This window comes from Furipterus horrens, unplaced genomic scaffold, assembly GCF_987537825.1.
Source record: "Furipterus horrens unplaced genomic scaffold, mFurHor1.1.pri manual_scaffold_7, whole genome shotgun sequence".
NCBI lineage: Eukaryota > Metazoa > Chordata > Mammalia > Chiroptera > Furipteridae > Furipterus > Furipterus horrens.
This window is the reverse complement of record NW_028327177.1, coordinates 83,882,448-83,906,011: the sequence shown is the minus strand read 5'-3', so window position 1 is coordinate 83,906,011 and position 23,564 is coordinate 83,882,448. Positions and strand designations below refer to the sequence as shown.

Below are 23,564 nucleotides of genomic sequence, written 5' to 3'. Positions count from 1 at the left end.
AGCTTGCCCTGAGCACATGTCTGTTGCTCACCCTTGTGAGAGCTTTTGACCATGAGAGGTAAAACTCTTAGTGAGAGACGCTAAGCCCAACATAGCGACTTCCTGGGGGATGAGGTTTTAACTTTGTAGAACTTGCACAGAGAGGTCCAGAAACCAAACAGGCTTCAGCCACCAGCCTTCCAGGTAAAACGTGCTTAACGTAATGCTGTGTGTCTGCCCTGGAAGCGGGCTGGAGGCCACCTCCAGCTCAGGGGAAGTCACATAAGACTCGAGAGGCCTTACCATTGCTCTCGATGTGTCCATTGGCCTGATGACCAACCTCCGTCCTGAGCACAGTTTCCTGTCGGTCAGAAAGGGTCCCCTGAGAAGAGAGGTAGCTTGGAACATCTGGAGGCACGACAGTCTCATCTGCAAGGAGACAGGACAGTCATCCACCGGATGTCCCAGTCCTTTGTGGTGACAAGGATGCAGACAGAGACACAGGATCCCCCAATGGCAGCTGTCAAGGCCGTGCAGAGACTCTGTGGAGTCTTGCACTCAAGAGGCCCTCCCAGGGCCTGCTGAGCCTACTTTACACCCAGGTGTGAAAAGCGTGGCAATGTGATGCCCAAGTGCACAAAAGAGGAAGTAGTGATGGGAAGGGACTGAGCTACAGAGGCACAACACTGAGATCATGACTGCAACAATCCCCTACATGGCAACAAAGTGTGTGCCCAGGATGCCTCTGGATTACTGAAGAGACAGAAAATTGCAGAACTCATAATGTACTTATATTGGACAGGATTCCCATTTAATGTTAAATTCCTGGAAGTTGAAATAGCGTCAAGGACACTAAAGCCTCAGCTGTCCAGAATGGCTCCATATTCCCAAACGTTCTAGAATTTAATATACTGAAATCCCAGAAAGAGCCTCTGGACCTGGCCTCCCTCCCAAATGGCACTGCTCTCCCCAACCCTGAAAGCAGACCCAGCCCGTAGGGGCTCACCTGTGTTGGTGACACTGTACTCCTCGCTCTTCTTCCTGGTCTGGTAGATGATGCACACCCAGACCAAGGACGTCAGGACAATGCTGCACACCACGGCGATGGTGAAGATGCCCGTGGTGGTGCCATCCCGCCTGCAGCTGGGGCTGGGCAGGACGCTCAGCCGGCTGTGAGCCCGCTCTGTGCCTAGAGCATTGGACATCTCGCAGGTGTACTGGCCTGCATCCTCGGCTACCACGTTCTGCACAACCAGCAGCTGGTTGCCAGGGGTGAAGTGGTGCCGCTCAGTGAGGCTCAGAGGGCGGTCCCCCTTAAGCCAGGTGATGCGGGGTGGAGGGCTCCCGGCTGCCTTACACTGGAGAGCCACCGTGTCTCCCACGGACACCACACGGTCTTCCAAGGGCACCGCCAGGGATGGGGTTTCTGCAAGGCAGAGGAGACCTTACAGTTATTCTGGGAGCCCCAGAGGTTTCTGGACAAAGGATAATCCAACACATCAGTGAAATGCCAGGTGAGATCCCTATGATTAGAGTGGCAAGCTTTTCAGAAGCCCTTCTAACACATGGACTGAATCATTCCCATGCTGGGTGTGGCTTCTACAAGAGGAATGAACTGACGTCTTCTGTTCCTCAACTGTCCTGTGATGGGCCTGTGTGTCTACACCTACCCTGCCCTACTCAGAGGCAGTTCTCATCCACAGTCTTTATACCGAAGCCTTATTTTTTTAAGAGATGAAATCACTCGTTCAAAGAAATCTTAGGAAGTAGCCTAAAATACTTTCAGAAATAGCCCACCACATTCCCAAACCTCAACACTCCACAGGTGGTTTCAGAACCTTGCCTCTAGGTATCTGTGACATTGAAGAAAAACTCTCTCACACACACCCACATACACACGTATACACCCAGTGTAACAACAGTCGAACCTAAGACAGTCAGGGTGGCGTTCGCGGAAACTGAGCCGGCAGAGTTCTGCGCGGTGCAGCTATAAACCCCCATGTCGTCTATTTTCACATCAGTGATGAAAAACACGTCATCGTCCGGCATGACGTGCATGCGTCGCTCACGAGCAGCAGGGAAATCTGTGCCTCCATCCTTTTGCCAGGCTATCTGGGGGTTAGGGTGGCCGGTGGCAGCACATTCGAGGCGGGCCATGGTGCCAGTCCGGATAGCGATGTCATGGGGTGTTTTGGTGAATGATGGCAACACTGTAAAACACAATCAGGTCAGGTTATGGGAAAGCCTGGGTGTCAGCTTGCCACCTCACCACCCGGCGTGCCAAGGTCTACCTACGGCCATTCCTCTCACCTCTGAATGAGGAGAAATAGGTCCCCAAGGCTGCCCAGCTACTTACGGCCACACTGGGGCATTTCCATCCATTTCTCTTGTACCCACCCCCCAAGGCTGGTGACACCCCCTCCAACCAAGGCTTTCAAGGAAACACTTCCCCTGTTATCTCTCACATGGTAATCATGTCCTATACCAGGGCACCCCACAAATGCCAGGGCCTGGAAAACACAAACATCTGCTCCAGCAAGAGGCAATTACAGAAGGAGGGTGTTGTGCCCGCACCCTGGCAAAAGCAGAGGGAGAGCGCTCTCTCCTGAGGAAACCATCTGGAGAGGGGGCGCCGGGCCATGTTACTACGCGCACACAAGCTGAAAGCACTTTCCCCACATTCTTATCCTAAATATCCCCTGACACATTGGGAAGCATCCAGCCACATGTTCTGATCAAGGTTACTTTGGTGGGGAGTCTTACAGTTCACTGAGTTTTTGAGAAACAATGAGGGCTCTCAGAAAAGCCAAGAGAACCAGCCAAAGTGTGGTAAAGGGTATGTTTTTCTGTGGCCTGTAAGGCTTAAAAACACTTTAATTCTAGCACTTTTTAATTAGAGGTTTAATAATCAGGAAAATCTCATCAGATTACAGCGGTGCAGGTGGTTAACTAGTAAAGCTATGTGCCTCCCTCCTTCTGCCCTAAAGTCACTACAACAAATAGCAGTCTTGAAGAAAGCCACCTCAATAGGCTCCAAAGCTGTTCACAGAGTAAAACTTGCTTGTCAAACACCCACAGGACCGTTTGCTCTCAGGACAGCAGTCATACTGGCCTTGCACGCCATAGCGTCTGGGAGGTGCGCCTGGCTGCCCCCACCACCCAATACAAGGCAGGGGCTCCCAATTTCAGTTACCATAATAACTGGACAGAGTAAGTCCCCCCCAAACAAAGAGACCACTGAAAATAACCCTTTAATCTTCAAAAGTTGCTATGGGGCAACCCAGGCCAACAGTAGGAAACAGGATGATTCCAATGGGGCTGTGCTACTGCCGCCTCCATCATCTCCACATGGGTAACCGAAAGAATGGCTGCATGTGGACTCGTAGGAGCCGAGTACCAGGATAATGAGACGGCGCCTCCATACCATTCACAGTGAGCCTGGCCTTATGGGAGTAGGTGGAGCCGAAGTGGTTGGTGATGACACACTGGTAGCGGCCCTCGTGCCCAAAAGTGACGTGTCTGAGGTGCAGGATGGTGGTGTACTCCATCACCTCCCCGTCCTGTGCCCGGACATGGGCGAAGTTCTCCATGTCAGCGTTGACCAGGACCTCGTTGTCCTTCTTCCAGGCAAAGGTCATAGGGGAACTGCTGCTGCTGGCTGCTGAGCATGTGAACCGGATGTCCTTGCCCACCACAGCCATGGTCGTCTCTGGCTGGGTGATAATCTGTGGCTTTGGTAAGTCATCTGGGGAGAGAAGAGCCAGCTCTACCAGGCATTTAGGACACAAAGGAACCACCTGCTATTCCAGGTGACATAAACTGAGCCAGACGCAGCGGGACCTGTACATCCTTGGATACGAGAAGGAGGACTTTGGCAGGCACACTGGCTACGGCTACACCCAACAGTAGGAGCATAGGGGTCTCCATACTCCTAGAGGTGATCCTGGTTAGGATCATGAGAGCAGGGGCCAAAAAGCTCAGGCAGACCAGCAGGATGGGCGGAGGCAGCAGGGCACTCACCTGTCCAGCAGTCCCAGGCAGGCCTGGGAATCCCACCCTCACTCCTGCTCAGATCACAGACCAGGAACAACTCCAATTCACCCCTCTCTGACCACATCTTACTGACCACGAGGCTGCATTATTCCTCTCTGAGCTATTGTGCTGGGTCCCAATCGCCCCTGGGCGAAAGGCAGCAAGAGCTACATTTCAACAATAAGAAGAAAAAAGAATTTCAAACTACAAATACAGATTTCAGTGGTTTGAGAAACAGCAAGAGGGCAAGTCAACACTAAGGAATTATTTTTACTACAGCAGCTGTTCTCCTGAGACTAGTTCTTCCTGTATTTAATCTTTCATTCTTGGGGTTGAAAAGAAACATTAAAACCCCAGCCTCACACACAGAACAAATTCACAGCTAAACCCGGGCACCAGAGCCCTCTTGAAACAACACAAACTATCTTCCCGTAACTGATTCTTCTGATTTGTGATTGAACCAACCCCTGCTCCCTTCTGATTAAACACGTGGACGCTAAGAACCACATAACAAGGCGACTGTGCAGTAAATACTATGTGTGGTTTCAGTGGAAAATAAATTGCATCCAGCAGCTGATTGGTTAACCACGAACTGGGGTTTAACTCTGATCACAGGAATCACTCCTATAATGAAGAGCTCCTCCTGGCTCTTGCCCTCCTTCATGGAAAACAATAACAAAGGCAGTCTTACCACACACGAAACTCTCTGGCAGCACAGAGAAAATGCTCTGGCCCTTCAGTGATTCCGGGTGGGCACAGGTTGCTGTCACGAAGGCCTGCAGCATCCTGCTGAGTAACCACGGGGGCAGCCACTTCAGCTGGCAGTCACACAGGAAGCTATCACTGCTGATGCGGCTGCAAGGAAAACACAAGGGACACTTCCAGTGTGACTGAAAAAAAAAACCAGTATTCTCCCAGAACACACAACGATCCGTCCCCTCTGACCAGTTTCTATCATTCACACCCATAAACCACAATGGGAAGTGATTCTTCTCCCAGCTCCTCTCCAATGACCCAGAATCTACCTGGAGATTCCGATAAAATGCAGCTTCTTGCTTAGTAGGCTTGGGCTGGAGCCAAAACTCAGCATTTCTAACAGGCTCCCAGGTGACGCTGATATGCTGGCCTGAGGACCAACCTGAGTAACACCAAGCTGGAGTTCACACATGTGCTAGGACAGACACCGCTCTCACCCAACCCCGGAGAGGCCAGCTCACCTCTCCTGGCCTCTGACCATCCAATAGGAAGAGGAGCACTCTCCTCATAAACCACTGGGAGCTTCCAACTTTGATCAGAGGCTTTGATCTAAATTCTGAAACAAGTTCTGAGAAGGGCTGTTTCTATATGGCTGTTATCTTTTTCTTTGGCAAAACTGTGTGTTTTCTTCCAAGTGTAGGCCCAGCCAACGGCTTCTGCCTTGTTCGTGTATTTATCTCTATACCGGCCCTACTGGGAGGCCAGCAGAAGTCGGCTCCGCTCCCTAAATAGCACTTGTAAGTTAACTGCCACTGCACAGGGAGCATGAGAATGCACAACTCTGGTTTTGTGAGGCTCCAACCAAAACAGAGAATATTTTCTTTTTAATTTCTCAGCAACTGAGGGTCAGCTTTTTAAACAGAAATTGGAGTTGCCACCTCAGTGGACATTCTTTCCTGAGGAGTCACTCGAAGATAAGCCAACCCAAGAGCCTCACAGCCCTGTTCCCGGAAGACCTAAAGGCCACGTGCTGCAGAACAGGGTCCAGCCCCCTGCAAGGACGAAGATCGAGAAAGGAGGCACACGGGCTTGCTTCCCTGTCAACTGCTCCCGGACATATGCCTAGAAATCCCAACGCGCCACGTGGGCCAGTATCACGACGATAGCCTCCTTTTTCAACCCACCATATTGCTCAGATGTCAAACAAAGCAACCAAATGGGCAGTTTTTGTGTTTTCTTCCATTTCATTCCGGCCTTCTAATGAGCAGAGAAACTGCTTCCCTAGTACACAGCACAGGAAGATGAAATGGAAGCCCAAGAACCCAAGGCTGAGTAAATCCAGTACAATCTACCTTCCCTCCTGTTCCCCTCTGCTCCCAGATTAGTTGAACCTCTAAACTTATTCCTGGAAATACTTTTTTAAAGACTGAAATAATTGCTCTCAAAACCATTATAAGTGAGATGTCTGCCCCTATTAGACCTTAACACCACAATTAGATTTTGTATCTCTATTTGATGGGCAGCTAACTCTGTGCTTAGAGACGTCTGGGGGGCTGTTGTGTTGTGGAGTTACTTAGGGGCAGAGGCACTGTCACAGTGAACCATGAGGACACGCCCGAGTGCTGCTCAGTAACTGAGGCACTTCCCAGCATGGGTGTGTGTTGGGAGGGAAACGCTGCCGCCTGGACTGGAAACCTTACCGCCTTGGTGAAGAGCATAAAAAACTCTCCCTCGTCAGCTCTGACAGCTCCCCATCCATGGGGCATTTGGCATGACTGCGTAGTCAGCAGGAAAGCCTGGGTGTTACTGGACACAAGAGTCTAGAGGAAAATGCTGGGCCTTCACTGTGAGACTAGGCACTTTGTGGTGAACAGGGACATACTTCATTTGAACCACAGGAACACACTGGGGAAAACAGATTTGCCATTTGTCCTTGATCAGAAACACGTGTGCAAGGGTCAAGCCTCATACCACACAGTGAGTCTGTTTGTTGGCCTGGGTCCCGAGGACTTCCTTTTTCCTCCACAATGACACCCACCTCAAACAAGCATCTAGACCTCAGAAGCCACTGGGCACTTGGGGTTGAGGGAAAGCTTTCCTAAATAATAAGTTAGCACCAACAGGGTAGATATAGAGGAAAAGGAGCCAGACATTGACCCCTGACCTTCTGTCCACACACACACATTGCTTTAAAGACAAAGGCTGAGCTGAGAGACAAGAGCATGGCCAGCAACTCCAAGGCACCGCAGACCACCACTACTACTCCCTCACCAACTAAAGGCACAGCCTTGCCAACTTCCTTGGCTGCCACTGCCAGCTATCCCAGCACTCTGCTGGCTTCCATGGTGCACTGTCATGATTCCAGCTCCAAGTGTTTCTCATCATCACATGTGGAAATTTACCCAGAGGGTGACTAAGCACACAGTACAATCTGCCTTGATCTGATGGGGGAAGAAAACGACCAAGTGGAATTAACTGTTTCTCCCATCAGAAGGCTGGACCCAGGGCCAGCCACAGCTGGGTACGTGCAATGACTGATGGGAAACCCAGGCAGAGGGCCAAGGTGAAGTCTCCAGAACCCCGCAGATGCATGAAGGTGAGGGGTGACCAAGCACCTGGAAGGGTCCAGTTAATCCCAACTAGACACTGCAATTTTTAGGAGGCCAAAAGAAAAATCTGGTCTCCATGTCCTTCCTTCTTTCTCTCAAAATACCCTCTTCCCATTTAATTAGATCTTTTCAACTTACAAACATTGTATTTGAAAAGTTTCAAAACTGGAAATGTTGAAAGAAATGCAACATAAACACTCATGTACTCACCACTTAGATTTTACAATAAATGTTTTGCTACACGTGCTTTGTCACCTATCTATCCATGTTGTCATCCCTTCTATGAACTCCTGTTCTAAAATCATGACCCTTCTACAGAACAGCACCGACTCGACAGACTGGAATATCACTGCAAAGAAAAGGTCATACCTAGAGGAGTGTTACCAGAGACCTGCTTCTGCTTTGGTTTCCGACTACGAGGATTAGAGCTCCCTATTTCCCCATTCCTACTACCATCCCCCACAGTCTAGGGTTCACCAGGAGCGGCCTCAGGAAGAAAATCAGGGAGCAAAGATGTCCAACCTTGGCCTCGCCACACTGTCAGCACCCCTTGAAGCAACTAATATTATGGTTAGGACTTACAGGCTGCAGGATCAGACTTACGTAAAGGAAAAAGAAAGGGAACTTGGGACACCTAGACTACCTCCTCTTCCACAGACTAGGACAAAAGGAAGCTCTTCTAACTCTTGTTACCCAAGGGACTACGGTGACAGTCTATATGGCAGTACTACCACCATGAACTCAAAGGAGGCCTTCGAAACAAATATGGGCTGGGCACCACCTCACTGTCCACCAGTCGTGTGTGACCATCCCAGAGATACGTCTGCCCTGCTCACAGTCCCCCAAGTATATTAAAGAAGCCCCTCTCAACACAGGCCCTTCATTTGAAGCAAACCCCAAACATAAAAACTTGTCCCTGACACAACTGAAGGGATGAGTGTGCCTGTTCTTGAGTATTCACTGCATGTCATTCAGAACAGTGGGAGTAACCAGCAGCCTGCGGCCCACTGTCTTGTAAATGAGCTTACTGGCACACAGCTCGCCCATCCATTTATGTATTATCTATGGCTTCCTGCTACAAGAGTTGTCAAGACAGAGATCCTACAGCCCACAAAGTTGAAAATATTTACAATGTGGCCCTTCAAGAAAAAGTGTGCTTACCTCTGATCCAGAATAAGTCCCCACAGGGAATTTTTTAAAAAGACAGTTTAACTTATATACAATGATAAATGATCACAACAATTACATAAGATGAGGCACAATCCAGATAAGGCATTTCTTACTCTTAAATTCTCTACTCATGTTAACTGGGGCAGCCTTGGAGTCCCAGGTACTTACAGCTCTTTGAGATTCTTCATCTTCACAAAGGCATCAAACTGGATAGATCTAATAGCATTCTCTCCAAGGTTCCTGTAAAAGAATACTCTTCACTTATGCAAAGAACTCTGGGTACCCGTCAAGTCCACCCTGTGTTCAAGCTAAGAGGCTCAGGGATTCTTCAGGGCAGCCCTGGTTTTGCAAATGAGCCACGGGTACTAGCCGGACCCCTATGTCCTTTCATAATTCCACTGTAAGTGGCTACTATTTCACATGTGTTGACATCAGCATATGGAATAACTCTGGAACCAAGCCAGCCTTAAGGGGAGCATCAAAGCAAAGTTAAGGCCTGATCAACAAGTCAACAGGCAAACTTTTCCCAACAGAAATCGAACTTGACTCAAGGGCAAAAATAAACTAAGAATCAAGTACTGGAGTCATCTTGCTCTGGACAGCCACAGAGGAGAAAATCACCTGGCAAAGCCCAGCAAGTAGTCAGCCCATTAGGCTGTTCTAATGGAGGTACAGGCCTGGGCCAAGACAAAGTGCCCTCGCCGAGGTGGGAAGGACACTGGGGCCTGTGGAGAAGCCAGTGCAGGGGTGAGGCAGGAAAGAAAAAGGCAAAGTGAGTTTATCCGAACTCCAATGGCATTAATTGGGAGCTCACCAACTGGTGAAATGTTCTGTAACTGTCTCTGGCATAGGCAAAATAAAGACCAAAGTTGAAGATGACTTATAATGAGAAGGATGCAGCTGGCATGTCCACATCCCCTGTTTCTTGGTTTACAAAGATGTGATTAAATTGCTAGCAGACACCCCTGGCCCTGCATTTGGCAGGCCTGGGGTCAGGAAAGATCTTATAAGATACTCACAGGTGCTCCAGGCCTTCCAGCCCCGAGAATGCTCTTTTAGCTACAGACTTGATCTTGTTTCCAAACAGAGTCCTGCAGTTTCCAAACATCCAAAAATGGGTGGAGGGTGTGGTGGTGGTGGTGGTGGGGCGGTAAATGGGAGGGTTGGAGAAAGAGAATACATAATTAGGGTACTGCTATCTGATTAAGTCTGTCCAGTGAGAGGCAGGTGGAAATCTGACCTGCGCTGAGTTTATGGATCTGAAAAACACAGGCCTTCCCCTTTCTGAAATGAAATACTTCCCATCTTTATTAGAATTTAACAGCGATGACAGGTTGGAATTGCATGTACTGTCTTGCCTAAAAAGGCCCCTTGCAATGTTAAGTGGAAATCATCTGGTCAGCCCTGGCTGTCTCCCTCCAAGGACCACACAAGGGTGGGGTCTGAAGTTTAGCCATGGCCTTGGAGGAGAGAAGGGGCTGATCACTGTGTCGGTGAGGGAAACAGAGTCAGAGAAGGGAATGAAAACTCCAGAACCAAAAACTACCCCCCACCTCTGAAAGCTGCATTCTGGGATGAAGGCTCCCACACAAGGCAAGAGGGCAGGGGGAGCCCATCAAGCTGGCTCCGTAACCCCCGTCTGGAGCACCTAGCGAGGCCCCAAGGGCCCGCATGGCCACTGTGCCTTGCCTCCTTAGCAAGAACCCAGACTGTCAATGGTGTCAATGGGTCCAGGCTCACTAACTCTCTGACAGACATGTTATCAAAGATCAACCTCCTAGGTTATCTACTGCCTGGAGCCCTGGACCACCCACCTATGAGAAGAGAGTCCTGCTTCCAGGCAATTCCAATCCCAACCTTAGCAGTAACTGTTGTTTTCCTAGGAACCCAGATATGCCCCTACCCAATATGCAAGGAAGAAACGAGTCTTCTTCTACTAGGCTGTGTAGGGCAAAGCAAGGTTTGTTTCTGGACAGGGGAGGGAAGACAGCACTTAGAATATGCTAGATATTGGGAGTGAAAAAAATCAAGTTTCAGTTTTTCCCTCCTCATTATCAGTTACTTTTTTAAAACTTTAAAAAAAAAGATTTTATTTGTTTTTAGAGAGAGGGGAAGGGAGAGAAACATCAATGTGTGGTTGCCTGTTGGGCGCCCCTAACAGGGAATGTGGCGTGCAACCCAGGCATGTGCCCTGACAGGGAATCGAACCAGCGACACTTGGTTTGCAGGCCGGCGCTCAATCCACTGAGTCGCAGCAGCCAGGGCTCATTATCAGTTACTCTTGATGAGAGCCCACCAAGGTGTTCCCTCCACCTCCTGCTAGCACAGGAAGTATATGCAGTAGACCCGTGGAGGGAATGCGGCGGACAGTCAGCTACAGGGCTCTGCAACTCTGACGCACACCAGGATAATCACCAGGGCTTGTTAAAAATGGGACTGCTGGGAGTCAACTCCTGGGCCATCTCAGGATCACCAGATCTGGGACAGCAACTCCTAGGCAGCCCATGCAGGTGGTTAGGGCAGAAAGCCTGTGTAGAAAGCCAATCTGGTTCAGCCCCTTATGCAGGATGGGGTGGGGAGGGGAGTCCTTGTCCAGGATCCACTGAGAAGCAGGAGAAAGATCTCAACTAATGGCTGGTTCCACCTTCAGACCTGCATTAAGATTGGGACCCACAAGAAAAACCAGCAAGCACCAGGCCTCCCTGAATGGACAAAGGAAAGGAAATGTACCCTTGAAGAAATCGAAAGACAGCAGGGCAGCTCCCATGGGCCTTTGCTTCAGCACAACTGCAAAGGGCTCCCGGGCCACCTAGGCTAATACCAGGATGCTGCTGCCCTCAGAAAGATAGTATCAGATGTGGAATGAGTCAGGCAGTGCCAGGAGCACTGGAAGAGGGGCTTTCTCAGCTTGCTCCCCGGGTACCATGAGCCCATGTGGCCACTTCTGAGGGGCTTCCCGATACCCCCACTTCATCAGGAACAGAGCCTTCTCTCAGGGCCTCCAGTTAAGCAGCTCCACCAGTAACTCTGAGTTCAGCCTTCCAACAAAGCCAGCTCTGTTTCCTGCCTCTGGAGGTGAAGGGGAGCATGAAAGCCAAAGATCGCTTTGCCTTTTCTTTCTCTCAAAGGCAGTCTGCATGGATGTGAAAACAATCTCATCCTGAGTCTCAACAACCTCTCTCAATCTGAAACTTATTTTAGAACAAATAAATCAAGTACATAGAGACCAGCGGCCACATTCACCAGCCTCCCTCCCAGCCCAAAAGGCATACACCCCACTCTCCCAAAGTGCCGCCCACCTCGCCTTACTCAGCTCCCCGGGACGAGGCAGGTCCTAGTAAATGTTCTGAACTGCAGTGAAATCTCCCGTAAACCAGAGTGAGGAAAAGGCTGTGCTTTATTTCATCCATTAAATATTAGTTTCACTGACCTCTTTCACAATGAGGGAAGACTGCTATTTCTAATGATGACAACAGGTCCTTACAGCCCCCAGAAGCCATCTGGGGGGTGGGGGCCAGGGCTCAGCTAGCAGATGGTGACACCACTGACAGGGCTGCTGTGTGAAGGAAGAACTGGACTCTGACCTAGGAGGACGCGTGTGCTGTCCCTTGTGGTTGCGGGCCACTGAGACTTGACTCCACCTGACCTAAGGCTCCCAGAAAACGGGCCGCTGGCCAATCTCCCTGTACCACCAACTCAGAGCAGACAGGCACCCTGAGAAGCCACCCGTCAAACCCTCTCATGCATCTCCCGGCCAACCTAGCTGGGCTCCCAAAGGTCTTTGGGCTCTTGTTAAAGCAACCCTGCAAACCCTGGGGGTGGGGGGTGCTAAGGTAGTGCCTATGATGATTGAGAGTAGCTCCCCCACCCCAACCTGGGGTCAGGACCTACCAGGGCCCACTCCACCCCGCAGGAATCAAGATGCTTGGCCCCATAACCCAATGCCGCATATTGTCCCAAAACCACTGTTCACACATGCGATCCCCTGCCCCCACTGAGCTGTCCTGGGCAAAGGGGTCAGGAGGTGGGGAGGACAGAGTTGGACCCATGTGGCAGGAACTTGCATCACCCATTGCACACAAAAGACTGAGTGTTCCTCTGCCTCTAGTCTATGCTGCAGAAATCCTCCCCTCCTGCCTCACATCCTCGGACACTGCATGCCCCCAGCAGGTTCCACAAACATTAAGAAAGGGGGGTGTGGGGTTGTTGAGTATAACGATCACAGGCAAACAAGGGAGAAGGAACTCTAGAAACATCCTTCCATTGCCAGGGGCTCTAGTCTGAAGAACCATCCAAAATGGCTGTTCAGCAGCTGCAGAACTTACAGGCCGGGTCACATCCGCCCAATGTTCACAGACGGAGGCTTTCTATGGCTCTGCTGCTCATCCTTTCTTTTTTTTGGAAAACAATTTAGGTCTAGCCTCTGGCATGGTCCTTGAATAACTGAGTGAATACCAGAGTGTTCCTACCTTCCCATTCTAAGGTAGATTCCCTGAACATCATCCCTTAGGTGCTTTAAAGGTGAACCCCTATCAGGTCCACTGACTGCAACCCATGTGGGTCAGAGCCATTCTCTGTACCAACCTGCTCCCCACTTCTAATGGAACCCCAAAAGACTGCAGCCAGGCCACTCAGATGGGGCAATGTGGTGTTGCTCACGGCTACGTTCCCCAGCCATGGCCATGCCACAGAGCTTCCAGGCAGTGCTCTGAGTGGAGAAGAGATCAAAGCACTCTTCCCTTGCTTCTCTCCTTTATTCCTTCCTTCCTCCTTTCCTCTCTCCCTAACTCCCTTCCTCCCCCAATGCTCACTCCAGACCTTTCATATGCCAGGCACAGTGGCTTTTAATCAGAAATGGGCACCAGAATCACAGAGAAGCATTTGCTTTCCTTTTCCCATTTAACATGGAAGATCGCGCACAGCTTCACGGCTGATGGAAGAGTGCCATGTGCCCCATGTGCCCATCATGCAGCTGCAACCACCCCCCATCTTGCCAGCCTTACTTCTTCTCTGCCTCTACCTGCTTCCCATTCCCCGCCGGGCCAGATGACTCGGAATCCAAATCAGAGGCATCACACCATGTTTTTTATATCTAAGAAGAGGAGGAATCTTCCTTTTTTGTTTTTGTTTTTTGCTTTTGCAACATAACTACAGTACCATCCCACCTAAATGACTGCATATATATAATCATATGAAGCAATTATTATTGTCCAATTACATGCATCTCTCTCTTTTCCAGTCCGCCCTCCACAGACACAAAGTCTTTAGCCCCAAGAGTCTGATCAGTGGGGCTGGGTGGGTGGAGGCTGGAGACTCTGTTTTAACAAGTTCTCTGGAGTTTCAGCTGCAGGTCAGTGTGGAACCCACTGCTATGGGGCTCCCTTGTCAAAAACCACAGTGCAAGTGAGGAGCACGGGTTTGCGCTAACTTCTTGGGACTTAAGATAGAACTGTGGAATCTGGCCCAGCAGGATGAAGTGCAGAAAACACCGGGAACAACAGCACGTGGTTTGGCTAGGAAGGTGGTCCAGGCTGTGGACACAGCCTGGTTTATCCAGAACCAGAAATCCTGGAGCGCCACCACACCTCACATGGAGGAAGAGCCACCTGGAAGCCATGACACCCACCAACGACTCCGGTTCCTCTGCTGGGACATGCCCCACAAGGACCCGAGTGTGCCAGCTTGTCCCACTCACACCTCTGTCAGCTGTGGCTGAAGCTCTCACAGTGAGGCCTGTGCTGTGTGGCTGGCCAGGTGCTCCCCACCCCACTGCCAAACTCCCAGCTTGGGGCTCCTCTGCCCCACGTCCTGTGCTGTCCCGGGCAAAGGGGTCAGGAGGTGGGGAGAACAGAGCAGTTTTTTAGGGAAGAAAAAGAAGACTGACTGGGATTTTTGACATGCTGTCAGAATACAGGATGCTCAAGATGAGATACAGTCCTCAAAGATCCCAAACAGCTTCTTTTCACTCAGAACCCAGAGTACAAAAGGTATGAAAACCTCACTTTTCAAAACAAATCAGAAACAGTGACTATACAGACCCCCCCCAACCCCCCCCCCCCCACAGGCTTTCCCTAGGACCCTGTGCTGCCGCTTCCAAATGTTTACTTGACACTCTATCCGGCTTGCTGTCAGGGACGGGCTCAGGGACAGGAGCGGTGGCTGTCTTCTGTGTCTCACCCTCCTCTGAACCCTCCATCTGAGTAGCTAGTGAACAGTAATAACTGCTCCAGTCCCTGCTCCTGCATGTTGCTTGAGCAGCATCTGCAGAAAGTGCTGATGAGGTGCAGAGAAAGGGTGGGGTAAGGGAGATCCAACCTGGGCTGTGGGGCCACACAGGCAAATTCTGACTCTGCCACCTACCAGCTGTGTGGTCTTGGGCAAAATCCCTTCAGCTCTGTGTCCTCAACTACAAAAAGGTTGCGTAACAGCCTGCCCTTATGAGACTGTTCTATATAACATGTTGTGAGAGTAACTGAGAGTAACTGGTAAATTCTAAGAACTTAAAGAAAACAGACAGACAGACATTTTGAATAAAAAAAGAGCTACTACATTACCCATATTAAATGACTGTTTCTGTTTGAAATTGTGACCTATGACAAATATACTGACTGAGGACTCATAACGTTGAAGAGGTATTTGGCTTTAGACATTTCACATAATTTCTAGAAACTGAGCAAGAGGGCAAGAATCCTTTGTGCAAAGAACAACAAAAAATTTGGCTGTTTTCACATCAGTCATAAATAAACTGGGAGAGAAGCTCCAACAGGCCTCTAGATACCAGGTCTTTAACCTAAAGAATCTAATGCCCAAAGCAGTAATGAGACCACTGGCCAGAGAGAAGGTGGGATGTCTCCCACTCTCATATTTGGATTTTTCTTCCCAGACAAAAAGAAGATAAATGTCAGACAGCTCTCCTCTAGCTGAACCCAGAACAAAGGAGGCATGGGGGGAGCCAAGAACTGTCTTCAAGTGCAGGAGCTTCCAGAATGTCAAACGGTAGATACTCACAGCTTGCTGAGGCTGTCAAGCCCCGTGAAGGCACCGCTGGTATCTTCTATTGTGCCTGAAATCTCATTATGGTCCAGATCCCTGGGGAGAAGACAGAAAGACAGCTCACCATCCAGTTCTCAGCTTGTTCTTCAACCTGAATTGGAGGACAAACTGACACTCTGAAGCTGAAATATCAAGGAGCATTCTAGGTGCCCAGCTGTCACATATGGTCAAGAGAAGCATGACCAGTGAGCCGCAGCAAACCCAGGTTTGCACCCCCTGTGGCATGGCCTGGCTTTCTCAGCCTTCCCACAAAGCTGACACAGGCTTTGAGCAAGAGCTTTCCCCAGCTCCCTGCACTGCTTCCAAGTTGGCTGAGGCCAAGGCCGGGGAAGGAGACGTGCAAACAGTCCACGAGGAATCCTGGTTTGTATTCCACCCCAGAGAGCAGATGTCTGGCCACTGGCACTGAGAGTCAGACCACACCCAGAATCCCTTTTCTGGACTGGACCAAGAAACTGCAAAGAGCACCCACAGGAAAGGGACAGTGAAGAAGGAGTCCTGGGCATGGGGCCTTTCCAGGGGCCACCTCCATGCTGGTAAGTAGGTTTGGAGCCTGGAGCTCCCATCTTTTCACAGGGCCTGCAAATACCCTGACTCTGAGCCAGGGACAACACCTGGGTGCTGAGTCAGAGTTGTAACCCATTTTTCAGGATGAGAAGATACGGCCAACTTCTCAGCCCAGGCTTCTCTAATAATGCAAATCATAAGGCCAATGATTCAGCTTCCACTCCCAGCTTCTAAGGGCAGGTCACAGCACCAGGTGAGAAGTCCCACCTGGCAACCAGGCCCTCATCTGGCACATGGTGGGCCCTCCCCAACTCTCCACAAGGTTCTCAGTACTTACACCCTCCTCTTCCAAGCCCTTGTAGACATGGGCCAGGAACAGAGAGGATGCTGTGCTCAGCTCCCATGAGCCTTTGGAAGGACTCCACAGTGCCAGCAGGGAGGGAGCTCTGACCGCAAAGTGGAATGCTTGCTCTGACCTTTATTTTTCAGTAGGAAGCTCAAAGAGCTGAGATTCTGCTGCTGGAAGGCACTTCTTTCAATGGGGTTCCTCCCTATTATCTACATGCTAAAAACTGGGACATGGGGCTGCGGCTTTGTGTGCCTGTCTACCCGCTCCAAGCCCTGGCTGCCAAATCTTTTCTCTTCTTCCTGGCCCACTCAGTCGGAATGTTCCCAACCTTGTTATTCAGGCCTTCAAAGGGCTTGAGGCTGACCTCAGCCTGAATAGCCTGGCATCTGGGCTGTTTCACATGCCCCAACAATGGCTCAGCATCGAAGCCCACCCTGCCCTCCAGCAGGTGCAAGTGCAAAGGCCTTCCTCCCTGAAACGGGAACAGGCCCTCTTTCTACAGTGGGCAGGGCCGGAAGGAGGCCTCAGAACCCACCACTACTATTGAAACCATACCCCCTTCTCTGGGGGCTTTATGCCGATAGTTGCCTGGAAGCTCTCTGAAGCCAGCAACTAAAAAACTTTAAGTCCCAGGAAAGTATCCTGTAGCAACTGTGGCAACTCCACCTAATTCAAAGTTTAGAGAGAAATGACATTCTTGCCTCCATTTACGCTGAAGGGAAAACACAGGATCCTCTAATTCCCTCTCCTGGAAATGGGGCCTCCGAGACACAGGGTCCCCAAGAGATGACCTTCAACACTCCCTTGGTCCAAACAGAAAGCATTCAGGACTCAAAATGAAAGTGGCAGAGGGAGAACTTGAGATTGAAAGACTGCCCACATACCCACCATCCTGGAGACTGCTCAGTAGGGGAAGCTTCTCCCGACCATATGACCCCCTCACCCCACAGCTGACTGTGGGAATTAACACTCGTTAGCCACAATTGGTTGAGTCATCATCACTCCATAGGCACCATCCTGGGGAAGTGAGGGGCATTTTTTTTGCTCAACCAATTCTTTTTCAGTTGATTATATAAAAGTGTGACATTGCACATGTAACAGGTCAGTTTTGGACCCAATTCTGACCGGCAGCCAATGAAAGAGACTTCAACGAAACAGCTGGCTGGCCTATCCTGCCTCCCAGCCAGGACCCGTTCATTCTATCAACCCCACAGTGAAAGACGTACAAGACACGCAGGTTTTTGAGTCCCTTGAAGGCACCTTCTGCAATATGGCTGATGGAATTGTGGCTGAGACGCAGGATGCTTAAGCTACTGAGGTCAGCCAGGCTCTCCTCGTCCAGCCGGGTGAGATTGTTGTAGGACAGAATCCTGAGGAAGGCAAGAAGAAAGCAAATGTCACCATCAGGTTGCACAGAGTCACCCTCTTCTCTCCTCAACAGCAAGCCACGGCCAGCTGGGTCTCAGTGGGAAGGAACACGCACACAAGTATCCCAAGGGCAAGAGTGGTCAGGCAGCTGGAGACCCATCAGGACTGTGACTGCTGGAATGTTCTTGGAGGTCATGGAAGCGTGTAAGACTAAGGACTACATGAGGACACACAACTCAAGAACGCTCAAGGTTCCAACCCCTTTGTGTCTGTGCCCATGGTCTGTCCCGATCCAGGCTACGAAGTACCTTTCACATCAGGGGCCTGGGACTCTGGACAGGACCCAAGGGGCATGCCCACAGTGAGCAGGGTGGCCCAGTCAGGCTCCCTACAGCGTCTAGCAGAGAGCACCCCTAGTCACCTCCTGGAACAAGCCTCCCTCACAGTGCTTCACGTTTTCCTTAGGCACTACCCTCAGCGCCTATCTCCTGTCCAGACTTCTGGGATGACAGCACCCCCTGCCCCCATAAGTGGGACACCTTCCCTGATCATCAAAATCAAACCTTCCTTCCTCCCAGCACACCTTGGACCTCTGACACAGCCCTGCCTGGGTTGGTTACTTGGCATGTTAAGCCACCTATCGGTGAAAAATGGGAAATTTGGTCTGGGGCAGGAATATGGAAAATAAGTTCCGAGAAAATTAGTAAGTTTTTAAAGGCAGCAGGGAGTAACATTCATCCCTCCTAGAGAAATAAGTCATGGTATCTGTCCGTTGCAAAGACCTGGCCGGAGATCAAAATTACATCCTCATCTGCAATTAAAGAATTTAGCTGAAAGGAGGGGTGGGAACATGCTGGAAAGCAGTCCTGAGCCAGGGCCCAACGTTCCCTGGGTGTCAGGCAAACTGTCAGGCTGCTGAGGGCACAATGCTGTGACCTCCTCCGCCCCTTCTAATGGATGCAGAAGAAAGCCTCACACTGCCCACTGGCCTTTCTCCACTGACGCCTCAAGCCCAGGGACCCACATCAACCTTCAGCAATTCAGAGGAGTGCCCTGCACCTTAGCAGTTGGACTAGCTCCAGTATGGGGGACTTAGAAGACCCTTCCTGCTTCCCGGGCTCCCAGGCCAGGATGACAGAGAACAGTGGGTCCTGGGAGTCCCCAAGCGGGGTCACAGCCTGAGCCGACAGCCTGACAGGAGTGAGAATACTATGCAACAGCACTGCTGTGAAGGGTTCTGAAACTCAACCCAAAGGGTTAACACGCAGATGCACACTCACAGAATCAAAGGAAAGGGAAAGGGAAAAGGAAAGAGGCAGGACCACTGATTGTTGCTTTAGGGAATGATGGATTCACTGAAATATAAACTCCAGGTCAGTGCAAGGTATGTGGGGGAGGGAAGCAGGAGGGAAGGACATGGAAACCCAGATGAAACCAACAGCTGCAAGACTCAACAGTATGTTTAAACATCCCCCTAAGTTTGCCTGGTAAGATCGAGAGGCCAGACACACAGAGGACTGTCACTCATAACAATTATTTGCTTTAGTGGGTGAATCTTTTCCTACAGTAAAGTCTAGAAAAGAAAACCCATCAAACCCCTTCTAAAAAAGTAAAGAAACATATTGGACTAAACTAGAATTGAGAAACTTTGAACATATTAAACTGAAATAATAAACACAATGAGAATCCACTTTTTTCCTCCAAAACAACCAATCTTCTAGACATGGAACATGAACAAACGGACATCAGCGTGTTCACTGAGTCCCTGCAATGCTGCTTCCATCACTAGTCACTGACCCTGGCACGGCAGCCAGCACCCCCGTACCCCCGATCTAAGAAGTCCGTCACCACTCGACTCCGGAAGCGTGAACACCGGCTCAAGAGACCTCAGTCCCAGCTGAGGCTCCATCTGGGAATCTCCCAATGGGATGAGGGCTGTCCACTTACATGAAGTGTGAGCAGTCACGTCAGCACAGGAGCCTCACCACCAAGCCAGGGGGACACTAGGTGGGGAAGGGGGCAGAGCCACTGTGGCAACTGTCTATGGGCAGCAAGGCAGACTGCAAGGCCGTGTGAATGTCCCCACTGTTGGCATATCACCATCTCTCAGGTTCACTGTTCTTTCTGTTTGAGCCCAAATAACTCCTTCACTAAAGAAGTCCAGTATAGCCTTTAACATGCAACAGCTCTTAAAACAGCTGTGAAGAGAACACACCTGCAGACTGCCCTGCGACACCAGAGGACTCGACCCCAGGGGCTTTCTCCAAGCCCAAGAAGGCCCTAGCGCTACCCCTAGGGGACACAGAACGGGGATCAGGAAGGAATCAAGCAGAAATTACTGAGGTCTGCTAGGCTTCGGGGTCCTGCTCTAGGCCTTGTGGCTGGGTCATGGCCTCCCTCCAGAATAGGCAGTGCCTGCCTCTGAGCCCTCCCTAGTCCACTGTGCTGTGGGTTTGGCCAGGCCTAGGCTTTCTGGGCTTTGGAGGGTCCCCTACAGGTAATGTCTCTACACAGCACAGAGCAAAGTGGGACAACACTCACAGCTCGTGTAGCTTCTGGCAGAAGCTCCAGCCGTCCCGGCTAATACGGGAGATGGAGTTGTTGCTGAGGTATAGCTGATGCAGAGCCGTGAGGCCGTAGAGTGAGCCGCTGTTCACTTCCACCAGGCTGTTGTACTCCAGGTGCCTGCAATGATAGCCACACGCAGGATGAAGGTGGGCTCTTATTCACAACTACACAGGCAGCAATAAACTGGCACTGAGGATCTAACACCAAAGATCCACTGGTTGGCACCAAGGATCTAACAGTGCATGGGGTGTCTGTGTGTGTGTGTGTCCCCGTCCTCCTCCCCCCACCAGCTAGGACAAGACAGGCAAACCTAAACAGATGGGCAAACCAAAACAGGTGGTAGTGGGTTTCCAAGCCAACTTAAGAGAGCTTAGAAGACAAGGAGAAGCTTCCTTTTCAGCTGAATGACATGTGAACCAAGCACACACATGGGCAGAGGAGTTGCAAGCAGAGGGCAGGGCCAATGAAAAAAAGTGAAAGGAGACAGAATAGGAGTTGGCTTTCATTATCATCCTCATTTTACAGATGACAAAATCGAGGCTGAGATTCCACAGATGAGCAAGAAACTAGGGGCCAGAATTCACACCCAGATTTGGCTAACCACGTCTGGGCTCTGGAACACTGCATCAAGGGACATGGCTTTAGCACCGGGGTCAGACTACTTGGATTTAAATCCCAATTTTGCTACTCCGTGGGTTGAAAGAATCTGAACATGTAGAAAATGGAGGTATCCAAGAATATTAACTTCACAGGGCTGTTACGAGAAGCAAATAAGAAAATCATGTCAGAACTTCATCTAGTGCTAAGAACTTTAGTTCCCCCCAAGTATATTAAGTAAGAAGGTTGCTACCCAGCTTCTTGACCCTGCACACTTGGCTGGGGATGCCCCCGACCTCAAGAATGAAAATTACTCATTTAAATGTTGCCCACATTCAGTATTACGAGGACTTTGGGCAACCACGTTTTGCTGTTACCAATCTCACTTTCTGCTGCTGCACAAAAAGTAAGCACTAAATTTATAGTTAACCTCTAAGGCCACTGATCACTTCCAAATTGTATGAATTTGTTCAACATAAAAACTACATGGTATGTGCTAACTGCATTTTTTCCTGTGAATTCTTTTTATCTCAGCCCACCCAGCACACAACCACTTAATTTCAAAGTCTAAAACGACAGTTTTAAGGATGTCAAGTAAAAGTTTCCTAAATATGTAAAAAAAAAGTACAGCCGATCAAAGGGGTATGTCAAAGAGAGCGAGAAACAGAAGAGTAATGCTAATGCCCTCACTTGTGTGTGTGTGTGTGTGTGTATGAGAAGGAGGCATGGTCACTGATACACAGCAGAGAGAGTTGATGGAACAAGAACCAGAATTTTTTTTTATTTCAGTGGCAAAGATAACAAATCAAAGATAAATGTAATGACATCAATTATAGAGACTGGAAGGGTGTCTTGAATAAGTTAAACCATTGACCATGAAGCAAGAAATCTCAAGTTGACAAATCAAGATAGTGGTATAAGTATATAAACTACAAACAGAAAACACAGGAAGAGAAATGAGAAGTGACTGCCTCTTGGGAACACACTGCTGGAAGAGGGACTGGAGGGCGGGCGGGTGGGCAATCACTACTTTTCCTCACAATCTGAAGTACGTTTACAGCTACGAGAAGAATATACTTTGGATTAACAATAAACAAATTTAAATGTCTGAAAACAGAAGATGAGCAACTGCCTTTTCTGCCCTTCTCTGTGCGTTCTTGCCATTCTGCACTGCTCTGGCGAGCAGGTGAGTCCTGTGAAATGTACATCTGCTCTCTGGATCAAGGGGACATGTGGGCCGATGCCCTGATTAACTCACCAAGACAAATAAATCTCCCAGAATGAACTACACATTTCTGGTCCACCTGCACATCAAGACTGTCAAACCCCAAATTGGAGAGAGGGAACATCTCCTTAGGGTGCAGGCCAGAGGAGAGGACATGCGCAAAGGGAACCTGCTCAACAGTCCATGAAAGGGAGCCCAGAAAAATGGCTCCCTCTTCCATCTTCACTAACCAACTGACACCACTGAATCCACTATAACCCCACACAAGAGGTTTTCCTAACCTTTAAGGAAAAGACTTATCTGGCAAAGTCCCAAAAGACACTGAGTTAGGCCCAGCTGAAGTCCAAAGGGCAGGGGGCTGGCTTGGGCTGAAGTCCTAAATGATACTTGGGGCAGGGAGCTTGATGAACATGTACGTGTGACTTAAAGAGACCACACACAAGTCCCAGATGCCCCAAACGAGCCCTGTACTCACAGTACATGCATCTTGGACAGCCCCCAGAAGGCTCCATCCGTCAGCTTGCTGATGTTGTTTCGCTGAAGCTTCAGCACCTCCAAACTGTCAAGCCCCTGGAACGTCAGGCCCTCAATCAGCCGGATCCGATTCCGATTAAGGTCCCTAAAGATATAAAGACGATGCGTTCAGAGCGTCTGCACACACACCTCACCTACAACCATTCCCACTCAGTTCCTGCTGGGTTTCCGAGGCAGCAGGGGAAATCCTGGTGAGGAGGTTCCAGGGGAGCTGGCCGTGCAGCGGGAGCCCACCATGCAGGCACCAGCACTGACTGGACGTGGCTGAGTGAAAGGGGGTCAAGAGCTCCGGAGCGAGTGGGCATGCCAATTTTCTCCTGGGTACCCATGACTCTGCAGAGAGGAGGTGGGTTATGACTCCGAATGTGGACATCTGAGGTAAGCTGTCTCTTAGCTCAGCAACAGAAATCCACACCAGATGCCTCAAACCAGGAAAACCTAACCGCTGCCTATCAGGTGGCAATGGCACTTTCCACTTGAGTCATTAATAGGATCTCTACTTAATGGAGAGGAGTTACTGTCTTTGGGGGTGGGGGCCCTAGACAAACCACGAAGCACACACATTTGGCTTCTAGCCCAGTGTGATAAAACCTCAGTTAACCAAAAAATTTCAGGAATCTGGGTGGGCTGGATCCATTAGTAACACTGGGGGAAGTGACAGGGAACACAGGGCTAATCACAAAGCCCTTGGTTTTTCCCAAATACTTCCACAGTGCCTCATGGCCCTGCCTCCCACAAACCTTTTGAGCATGAAGAGCCCAAGCACGTGACACAGAGAGCAAAGCTGGACCGCCATGTGGGCTTCATGTGTGAAGAACAGGCAGAGACAGCATGGCCCTGAACAACTGTTCTGTTCTGTTTAAACCAAATCTCCAAT

General features: G+C 50.0%; 1 protein-coding gene across 3 annotated transcripts in view; it reads right to left on the bottom strand.

The window, feature by feature from the left end:
- LRIG1 (leucine rich repeats and immunoglobulin like domains 1) overlaps positions 1–23,564 on the bottom strand; it is a 103,780-nt gene that overhangs the window by 2,197 nt on the left and 78,019 nt on the right. For all 3 annotated transcript variants that reach the window (XM_090283867.1, XM_090283869.1, XM_090283868.1), the window contains 11 exons: positions 22,629–22,772; positions 20,305–20,448; positions 17,622–17,765; positions 15,495–15,575; positions 9,506–9,577; positions 8,655–8,726; positions 4,703–4,866; positions 3,404–3,724; positions 1,908–2,189; positions 986–1,405; positions 283–408 (listed from right to left, as the gene is read on the bottom strand). In XM_090283867.1, coding sequence (XP_090139993.1) covers positions 283–408; positions 986–1,405; positions 1,908–2,189; positions 3,404–3,724; positions 4,703–4,866; positions 8,655–8,726; positions 9,506–9,577; positions 15,495–15,575; positions 17,622–17,765; positions 20,305–20,448; positions 22,629–22,772 — 1,970 coding nt within the window. The remainder of the gene's footprint in view (positions 1–282; positions 409–985; positions 1,406–1,907; positions 2,190–3,403; positions 3,725–4,702; positions 4,867–8,654; positions 8,727–9,505; positions 9,578–15,494; positions 15,576–17,621; positions 17,766–20,304; positions 20,449–22,628; positions 22,773–23,564) is intronic.